Source organism: Panicum hallii, chromosome 5 (assembly GCF_002211085.1).
Source record: "Panicum hallii strain FIL2 chromosome 5, PHallii_v3.1, whole genome shotgun sequence".
In the NCBI taxonomy this organism is placed as follows: Eukaryota; Viridiplantae; Streptophyta; class Magnoliopsida; order Poales; family Poaceae; genus Panicum; species Panicum hallii.
Window position 1 is genome coordinate 55066303 of NC_038046.1, and position 10709 is coordinate 55077011.

General features: G+C 42.5%; 1 protein-coding gene and 1 long non-coding RNA gene across 2 annotated transcripts; one reads left to right on the forward strand and one right to left on the reverse strand.

The window, feature by feature from the left end:
* The first annotated feature begins 860 nt into the window (after window positions 1-860).
* LOC112894214 (MADS-box transcription factor 51-like) lies at window positions 861-8968 on the forward strand. The gene is made up of 4 exons (XM_025961848.1): window positions 861-1164; window positions 7805-7886; window positions 8147-8202; window positions 8281-8968. The coding sequence occupies exons 1-4, from the start codon at window positions 977-979 to the stop codon at window positions 8378-8380; spliced, it is 426 nt and encodes a 141-aa protein (XP_025817633.1). The 5' UTR covers window positions 861-976; the 3' UTR covers window positions 8381-8968.
* On the reverse strand, window positions 8968-10129 carry LOC112894215. The gene is made up of 3 exons (XR_003228968.1): window positions 9810-10129; window positions 9650-9687; window positions 8968-9484 (listed from the first exon to the last, which is right to left on the reverse strand). It is a non-coding gene; the product is annotated as an uncharacterized LOC112894215 (long non-coding RNA).
* Window positions 10130-10709: the final 580 nt, after the last annotated feature.

Below are 10709 nucleotides of genomic sequence, written 5' to 3' on the forward strand. Positions count from 1 at the left end.
GTCCCCTCCTCCGCGCCCCTGCCCCGCCGCGCGCCGCCCCTGCCCCGCCGCGCGCCGCCCCCTCCTCCGCGCCCCTGCCTCGCCGCCTCTGCTTCCGCCCGCCGCCCCCTCCTCCGCGCGCCGCCCCCTCCTCCGCGCCCGCCGCCTCCCCTGGCCGGCAGTTTCCTCCCGCGCGCGCGCGGAAGGGGCGACAGGGATGGAGGACGCCGGTCCCCCCTTCATCTGTGCGGGACGCACTCGTCCTCCTCCATTTTACCGGACGCGATGGAGGATGCCGATGGAACGGTGCAGCGGCACAGTAACCTCTATATTTGGAGAACAGAACGTTTTACGGGCGCCCGCTGGAGATAGTCTAGAGAGAAAAGAAGATGCCGGCATGTATCAGTTTCACCCCTGACATGTCCCCTCTGCGCTAGTGGCTGTTTTCGACGATACAAAGATGATGAGCTGCTGAGCACAAGGATGACACACCGTCAAGCATTCCGACTTCGGCGTCCTCCTGGCAGCTGCAGCTCGAAGCCTCCGGCAAGGACGCCATGGACGACGCCGTAAGCTGCTGCCACGTGGACTAATGGGCTCGGTCGAGCACAGCACCCACGGTTGCGACGCGTGCGACAGCGGCACAGTGCAACCCATTAATGCCGGCTGCCGGGCACACGTCGCGCCTGCGCGGCCGGGCCGCCACGTCTGCTCCGTCTGGAATCTGACGAGGCGTCGTTTCGCTTCGCTTCACCAGCTACAGTAGTTTTCTGTTGCCAAGGAGTAGTACACTCGTCAGCAGATTACAGGGGCCAATGAGAAGGGACAAGGGCCGAAGCGCCGCGCTCTCTGACCGCCGGGCCCCACCCCGTCCCCTCTCCGCCCCGCTCCCCACGGCCCCACTCCGGGTTCTCTCTCGTCTCTCCAGTCTTCCACTCCGACCGGCGATTGGCTGAGGCAGGCCGGGATTCCCGACGGAGGGCGGCAGGGTCCATCCATGGCGCCGCGCGGCCGCGTGCAGCTCCGGCGGTTCCAGGACAGGCTGAGCCGGCAGGTGCGCTTCTTCAAGCGCCGCACGGGGCTCTTCAAGAAGGCCTTCGAGCTCTCGCTGCTCTGCGACGCCGAGGTCGTGCTCCTCGTCTTCTCCCCCGCCGGCAAGCTCTACGAGTACTCATCATCCGCCAGGTTCGTCCCCGCGGCTCCCGCCTCCCTCCCTCCCTCCCCCTCTGAATTGCTTGCTTCCTCATCCACCCCCAGCCCAATCGGGATCGAGAGACGTAGTGCTCTGTTTTCGGCGGCGGTTGATAGGTAGACGACCACGCTCGCCGGCGAGCCTCCCGTCCCCGTGCACGCCATGTGAGCTTGAACCAATATATATCCCCGAGCTACCACCCTTCATGACTGCCTGCTCCGGATCTCTTCCTGCTCCGGCGTACGGCCGGGCGGCCGGGGTGTGCGCTGCCCCGCTGCTTGCTCTTGCTTCCGCATAGCCAGGAGCAGCAGCTAGCTCAGCTTCCTTGTTCCAGCGCACGTGGTTCGCGCGCGGATGTGAGGGAAGGGTCTCGACTGCTCGAGCCAATTGTGTCCCTTTTCTTTGCTGATCATTAGTCATCGAGATTCGTACTAACCGCTTTGTTTAAATTTGATACTTGAGCTTTTCCCTGTTCGCCCACAGCTGCTAGAAACTGAGCCATATCTTTTCGTATGGTTGGTCTAATAGGTATTTCCGAAAACAATTTGAAGTCTTATACAATATTTTAATTAGGACAAGGTACAAAGGCGTCACATTAGCTGTCCCTGAGCGCTACTATGCGTGGTATTTTCTTGTGTCGTGGATGAGGATTACTGAATTGAGAAAAAAAATATCTTTTGAGTATAGTACAGCATGCTACTGAAGTTTAAGTCTATTTGGTTGTTTTTGATGAGAGGTTTCCTAAAGTGGCTCCATCGATGAATACAAAATGACTTCGTCCAACTTACTCATTTTAGCTTTTGTTTGTAAAATAGCTTCATACTTGCATTGGATTGCGCAAGGCAGATGAAGAGGAGCTAATATCGGTTTGCGCAAAACAGATGAAGATGAGCCGGTACCGGTTTGCACAAGACAGGTGAAGACATGCCCCTACAAACCCTAGCAAACGATAGGCTGTTATAATAAGTTGGCTTCATCCAACTTCTAATTTATTTTTACCATGATTTGCGAAATGGCTTCATACTTGGGTTGCACAAAATAAGTGAAGACGAGCCAGACGATATTGCTTTGCAAGAAACAGGTGAAGATGAGCCGATATCGGTTTGTGCAAGAGACACGAAGATGAGCTGGTACAAACCCTCCCAAAAAGAACCCTAGCAACCAATAAGTCGTAGGGTTGTCTTTTAAGCAATCTCTAGAATATACAGCCGTCTCAATGAGTATGTGTACGTGTCTTTATGAGGGAAACTAGATAGTAGGTATTGACTAGTCAGGCTGATGTCATTTTTTGAGGGAATGATGTCATTTATCAAGGACATTCATTTCCCATATCATTGGCAAGTATTTTTTTTGGGAGAATATTGGCAAAATATTGTTAGAAGGAACCATTGTTCCATAGTAGTAGTTGCTACTAATCTAAAAATTTTAATCGGTTGAGACGCTGTTTAAGAATTTTTCTTTTGGACGCGATTTAGTTTCATATATCATATATACCAAATTGTTCATATCAGAAAAGAAAAATATGCGTTCCCTAGCCAATTCCCACTACAGCACTTATATGCAAAGGGCAAAAAGTAATAGTATTTTCTAATAATAGATTTCCCTTGTCAGAATATAAAATTCAATTGAATACAAATATACGGTTTTTTTGCTTTATCAAGGGCTCGTACACTAACTGTCATATCCAAAACTTTCTCATTCATTAGATCGCTATTAGCTCAGCGTTGATACAAAGAGATAATATCATTATCAAAATTAGAAGAGCTTATAACTTTAACTTTTGTGTGCTTAGTTGCTAGTTATAGGCCCTCAACCACATCATCACCTGCACTACCTTCACATTATCCGCGCGCATATATATATATATATATATATATATATATATATATATATATATATAAAGTTTATCTACACTCGCTTGCAGTTACTCTTAATCAGTATGTCATTGTGAGTATGTTCATATACTTATTTATCGCTTTGAGTAAGCTTATATACTAATTCTAATATACTTTAAACGAAAAATTTCAAAAGTATTCTTATTTTTTTAATATATCATGATTATGTATTAGTATTAATATATAAAAATAAGTATGTACATATACTCCATGTATTGTCACATATACTCCATGTATGGTCACAAAGTTAAAGTATATATCATTACAGATGGTCTAGTATGATCACATATACCTCGTATATACCTTTCGTTGGGTCACATACGTCCGACATCATGAGATACACATATAGAAGTAGCTACAAGCGCGTGTAGAATAATTTTTTCATATATATATATAGTATTATCTTAGTGTGGCGTCAACATTAGCTTAGTACATTGCCACACTTACCATTTTCTACAAAATGTATTATTACAAATAGAAAGAGTTATATATTATAAAATTATATTTTATCATGAACCTAGTATGACAAACCATATGCTGCAAACTTATGTGTTTTTAAGAACAAGCAACTAGCAACTCATGCAATTATTTTTGTCTATTTTTCTAATTTTTCCTCCTGTTGTTGTTATTGTTTCAACTACTTTTATTATATTTTTCTCCAAACAAGGAACAAATGGCCTAAAATCACAAAAAGTTTTAGCCTGAATAGAGTTAAAATGTGGTCTACAGAAAATCAGGCACGTTCTCTGAAAAGCGTGCAACAACTTTGGAGCTTGAGATCTCCCACTTAGAAAGCGAATTTTGGGGTTCTATTTTCGCTGCGACTGGGTTCCCCGGGTCACGGTTGGATGCAAAATTAAATTTCACACGATTTAGAAAATAGTTTGCCCCAATCCAAGTTACGAGAGAAAAGTTATGCCTGATTTAAGGAAGGACCTCCGAATCAGGGTTTTTGAGAGGAAAAACAAGATAGAACAAGTTAGGGCAAAGTGTCCTTGGTGTATGCAACAATAGGTATCGCCAGATGAAATAAGGAGGGCTGCGATGCAAGGCGTAAAACATACGACAGCTTTCAACCTATTTAGGGATTGCGCGGTGACAGTTTACACAAGGTGGCTAGCGGGGCAAGTCAAGTAACGTGAAGCTCGACTTGTTGTTTGGGTAAAGATAGATGGGATAACGGCGGAAACAAAAACAGAGACGGATGATTGAACTACGAGCACGAACACACTAAACCAGCAACAACGACTCGACCACGGACACAAACTCAACAAAGCAAATCTGAAATAAAATTGCAAATGCTAAAATAGGTGATAGGACAATGAAAAGTGTAAAAAAAAATTTAGCTTTTTGTGGACCGTAGGTAATGAAAACAAGGTGAATCTAAAGGAAACACGAAAGTATATCTCACGGTTAACCTGGATCCTGATACCACTTGATGTAGCACTTGCCCGATCTTCTGATAGGTATGGCAAATTTAATTGATGGGAGTCATGATGTTGGCGATCCGGGTTTCTAATAAGTCACGATTCAAACCCCTGCAACCGTCACACCACTTGCTCCGTTGGTTATCAATCAAGCACAACTTGATTGACCTCAAGAAGCTTCCCTACAAGCGAATCGAAGAACACAAGCAAAAAAGGGTAAACTCGCAATATGCAATCTGAAATTGAAGATGTATATGAAGCAAAGAACAAGATGGGATTCAAGCTCTGATCATAAAAAGCCTTATCGCCACAGTGGTGTAGAAGAAGAACGGGTTTCTGATTCACATCAAAAGAATTCGACGTCACAGTTACGATCAATGAGATTTATTTCTCGATAGAAAACTAGAACTAAGCCAAATCCAAAACCTAATGTGACGGCTGCTACTGAGTTTATACCGAAAGGGGGAACATCCTAGGGTTGAGAGCGACCAGATGGGGGCGTCCTCAACCTGGCTTTAAGGCCCGACACGATACAAGACCGACTTGGCTCAAAATAGGTGATGCGGCACCTTATCGTGGTCACACAAGAAGCAATTGTATGAGTTATTGAAGGAGTCAGAAGTAGTCGTACGAGTTGTTGAAGAGTTGTTGAAGTAGTAGGAAGTAGTCGTACGATTTGTTGAAGATAATCGGAAGTAGTTGTAGAAGTTGTTAAAGTAGCAGAAAGTAGTCGTACGAGTTATTGAAGTAGTCGGAAGTAGTCGCACGAGTTGTTGAAGTAGTCGATCGAAATCGATCGAGGCACCGAGTAGTCGTATTTGTTGAGGAAGTAGTCGTAACCAGGCGACAAAGAGATACATGCGACGGTGTCGACAGACGGAGTTGGTACGCAGGGACTAATGGTGAACGATACCAAATCTCGGACGTGAAGACCAAGTTGGTGACGACTCGTAACCCGTAGAAGATCAAATCTTAGATGTATCCAGTATGGTGATATCCTGATCACTATTGATGGTTAAAATATTTAACTTAGAACAACTCTAAAACAAATTATCTTTATGATCGAAGGGAGTAGTAAATACAAACTCCTTCACCCTAAACCCATTGACAACCTTCGGCGCCTAACATCTACCCTATCCTTGGACTAGAGACTGCTTCATGCTCTATTCATTAAGATGAATGAGCACGACCTATATTTGGCAATAAGTGATCAAATAATTATTTGATTAATCATAGTGAAACCTACATAAGGAATTCGTCCATTTAATTGTGAATTTGCCGGTATTTACTTTATTCTGCGTTTAAGGCAGATGTAATAGCTATAATTAATTTTAGTGTGTTCATAGAAAAATTATATAGTTCTAATTCCAAAGTTGGAATGAACCATAATATTCATTATCGTAGTTAGTGAAGCCTTTTAGTGGTGCTTATGTAGTGTGTTTGGTAGTCTAATACAAATGTAGTAAACTTTATATTATGTATTATTATTTTATTATCGTATATTATCTTGATCATTTAATATATTTTAGTGTAACTTCGATTTATTGTGCACAGTATTTGCAATGCATGTGACTATTGTATCCATTTTGAATTTGGTTGAAGCATAATTTTATCTAACATGTTGCATTGCAAAAAAAAAATCATAGATGATTCTAGTTGGAGGGCACCCCCATCATACCATATAGTCTGCATGGATTAAGAAAAACCTACATTGATCCTTCAGTTTTCCATATACAAAAATATGGTGCAATGTCGAGATTTCAAAAGAAAGTTGCAACATGGATGATGCCAGCATATATGATACGAAAGTTTCAACATTATTATTAGTATACATGGATATGAAAAGGAAAGTCCATGCTCTTGTGTAAACTCATTTATTTGAAATGCTATAATTTTATACTTAGTATTATCAAATTTTTATCATCTTGTTTTTAGATTTAAGAGTAACATAAAAAGGTAACTCAATGTTTGGAAAGAAGAGTGCGATAATACAATTATTTACTCTACTCACTCTTATGATACAAGTGGGACCCTTCTTGAAGTTACTTCTTGTAGATTGATGGTATAATAGCCCCAACCTTGTAAAATAGTAAAAGAATAAATAACAAATAAAAATACAATAGACAAGAGATACAAATCTAACTGAAAAGGATTGCAGACAAGTGACTAAGTATTTACACAATTACCTTTGCATCATCAAAGCAATGCTCTACTAGTATATAGGACCATATCACCTTAGCACGTTTTATGTTTCTAGATGTTCGAAGTATTGGAAACTTGATAGGAGAAAGTTCTCGTTACTCTATTTGTCAACTTTTCTTTATAATTGATAGATATTGTGAACAAAATATTTATAACAATTTAGGTTTCTTTCGGAAAGAATGGTTTAGCTACTTGGTTATTTGGTACTAGTAAACATATTTCTATCAATCTATTGATTGTTTGTAAAACTGATAACGCAACAATAAAATTAGTAATATTCATGTTGTAATGCCTAGACATATAAATCATGTCATCATGGCATGTCAAGCTAGTGTCACATAGTAATTTTTGGTAATAGGTCATTGTAATATTACTAATTCCAATAAAAGATATTGGAACAAAATCTTGATTAGCAATGTTGGTTTGTTGAAGGAGTTCGTGTCAAGGGAGTCGTTAAAATAATTTCCGATTCAAACTAGCTGCATCACAATTTTGCTTGGAATTTAGCTTCTAAGCTAGTTTTCCTTAAGCTTATGCTTAATAAATAAGTGGACCTGTATGCCATTTGGGTAATTAATGTGCATTTGTTGCATCCATATCTATAGATATCCGAGTGATTGTTTAGAATCCAAAATGGATGTAAATGATGATAAGAATAAAATATATAGAATATTTTTAATATTGGTTAATATTGTTAAGTACCGGTTGGTGTTACCACCGGTACTAAAAAGGTCCTGACCTCCACTGGTTACTTCAAAAGAAAAATCTCTAGGAAAATCTCTAGGTGAGATGGTAAGGAAGGTATGCGCCTATTTTGTGTGAAAAAATCTATATCGATAGGTCCTTCGCTATAAAAGCTACAAATAAAGTTAGAAAATAGAACATACTGAAATAGATAGAGCTGATAGTACTCGAGTAGAATAGAGGTGAATGAAACTCTAAAACATATCTGGATAATGCATATTCCATAGGACACTAGAGGATCTAATTCATATAACATATCTCCAATCAAGCTAACTACAGTGATGTTCCAGGAGGTGATTATAAACTGGTTTTCCAAGAGGTCATTACAGAATGAGCTAATCTGCTGACGTTTTCCCCTTTTTCAGCATAGAACATACATATGACGGCTATCAGCAATTTGCTAGAGCAAGAAGAAATGTGAATGAAGCATCCCAAAATAGAAACAATGTAAAATCTCAATATGGCTTTTCCAATCCATAACATGCTATTCAATTTCAGATATGGAACCTGAAGCTAGCAGCTTTGGTCATATTGTAGAATCCAGTCAATCCCCCAATTCTATATATATAGCTACACTTGGCAGCATAAACAAAATGATCCGTTTGCACCACAAATAATGTTCTGCTTGTACAATCCAAGTAAAATACTAAAAAAAGCTATAATGTTGATCTTTTGATAAATATACTGACTAGGATATATTGGTGCAGAACCAAGATGATGCTTCTTCAGATTTGAAGTCAAGGTTTAGGGAGATCACAACCTGGTAACATTCTGTTTCCACAATTTCTCCTGAATTTTTTTTGGGTAATGATAAAAGGATTACTGTTGCATCAACCTGAAGGTCTCTCCAAAACAATGCCAAAGCATCAGATGCCGATGAGCTAGGGAAGCTGGAGGATCTACTGAGAAATGCTTTGAGGGATACAAAATCCAAGAAGTAGGCAAATGGAACCGTTTTCTGGCTGCCATCTTTGTGCCTGGTTCAGGCTAAGATCATTCAAAAATTGTGTGGCTTTTTTAATGACTACTTCATCATCTCACAGCTTTGACTTTATTGATGAAATGACACATGACACCTGGTTGGTTTGTTATTTTTTATTTTAAGAAAAATCTCAAGCTTGGCATAGGTTTCTTAGCATCAATATTTTCTACCCTGTTTATGCAGTGCTGTATGGTTTTAAAAGTTCCATCCTATCACTGGTATTCTGTAAGACAAGGGAAAATGCTAGCATTCATATTACAAATAAAATTGCGTCTTGAGACTAGGGGTACTGATTCTTACATTTAGATTGGTGATAAGCAGGAAATAAGGGAACACCAGCCATGTTTCTTTGGATGCAGCTAATTTTTAGTTATTTTCTTCTAGTGTGGCCCAAGAGCAACACTTTGTTTATGTGCTGATTTGCAGTGAATGGGCAAAACTTCTTTATTTGACATTCTAGCACTAGACAACCATGCGTAGTGAACAATAACTAACCTCAATGCTGTGATGGCCGGCCTTCCATCAAAAGTCTCGTCAGAGGGCTCTGTTGGCCATGTAGGAACCATCCCTAATCATCGCAAAAAAGAGAGGGGGGAGAGGGGGGGGGGGGGGGGTTAACAGGATTGCACTGGCAGGACATCTCTTCTGCCTGTTTCCTGATTAAGCTTAGCAATTCATTTTGTATCAATGTGATGACAAGTGGGTTATGATGCATTTCTGATTTAGCATTGGTATAAGCTAGTCACAGGATAGGGGGTCATGCACTTAACCATGGAGTCCTGTTTGTATAGCCTGCAATCTGAAATGGATGTCAGTCGACTAAATCATTATATTACTTCTCGTCGTTATGCATAAATGCTAAATGCTAACTTATATTTTGCTATGCAATCAGATGCAGAATCTACTAATGTTAGTTCCCGTTTACAGAGTCTAGCATGATTGAGCTCGTGCCTGCGTGGTGAGACGGGGATGTAGCAGACCGGGGGCCAGTCTGGCTGCTGGGCTGGGCCACCGTGCCATCCTTGCCGTCGTTTTGATGTTGTTCATTGATCATAATCTTCGCCTGAAAAAGAATACGATTTTGTGACGAAAAAACATATGTCTGTGATGATTTCGTGTGCCAGATCAGAAATTGGAGTCTCGAGAACAGAGAAATCACACTGTTCTGTACGGGAACCAGCATGCTTCCATGCCTGTAAACTGCAAGGCGAAGCAGCAAATCCATTACCCTGGCGTCACCTGGATGGCTGGATACAAATTATTATTCTGTAGAAGAACAAAGAACTGGATTCAGTTTGTCTCTTTGGATCGACGTCCAAATTAACCTAGAGATGGTCCGGAGGGGAGAGGTTGGGGGAATCGACGAGAAGAACTCACTCTTGACACACCAGACCTTGCGACCCGCCCTTGAAGCGCAGGAGCGTTCAAGATCGCGATCCTGAGTTCGTTCCTGACCGGAACCGATGCGGCCGCCGTGAAGCGCGCTGCCGGGCGGCCAGCCGAAAGAAAACCGCCGCCGCGTCGTCAGGACTCAGGAAGCGGCCGCCGGCGATCCGCCCCGCATGCGGCGCCGGAGCCGATCGAAAGCCGCCGCCGCCGCCGCCGCCGCGTCCACGGGACGGCACGACCTGGCGCATTTGTCCCGCGGCCGCCGAAGCCAGCGGGTGCGAGCACGCGCGCGAGCGGCCTCACGAGGCGGCGACACAGATCGACGGGGCCCCCTCGTCGCTCAGCCGTGGGCAAGTGCCCGCGTCTCGACGGGTGTCGCGCGGGCCCCACGCGTCGACGCGTTAGCGGGCGAGCGCTGACGACGACGTACGCCTAGGCTTCTTTCCTCTTGCCACGTTAGCCCGGCGCGAGGATGCAGTACGCGCTTGCGGTGCCAGGCGGCGCGTGCTCGATGCACGATCGCACACTAACAAAACTAGGAATTCTTATTTTCTTAATTTAGCAAAATTAATCCGCTTTCAAAAAAAATTACGGTATGTAACTAGGGATGCATATTATATTATATTATATTATTTTAGTCACTGGTGGGCTCAAAATTTGATAAATAGAACTACAATGGTACGATGGTACGAGGTAGGAGAGAGAAATGAATTTAAAAAAAGACTAGTAAATGTACTTAATTAGTCCCCACCAAAAATACTATTGGATAACTACTTATATTCGTAGGTATAACTTCGGGTCACAGTTACAGGAAACCCATCCCTACTTGACTCGATGGCTAAGCCCCTACCTTGCCGAATTGAAAATGATGAAATTTCTACAAACATAGTCCAATAAAT

What these genes read in the sequence shown, in the direction of transcription:
- LOC112894214 (XM_025961848.1), top strand. Translation starts at nt 977, where the DNA reads ATGGCGCCGCGCGGCCGCGTGCAGCTCCGGCGGTTCCAGGACAGGCTG. An exon ending in CATCCCAAAATAGAAACAAT is followed by an intron (nt 7,887 to 8,146) that starts GTAAAATCTCAA and finishes ATATTGGTGCAG; the next exon opens with AACCAAGATGATGCTTCTTC. An exon ending in TTTAGGGAGATCACAACCTG is followed by an intron (nt 8,203 to 8,280) that starts GTAACATTCTGT and finishes ATCAACCTGAAG; the next exon opens with GTCTCTCCAAAACAATGCCA.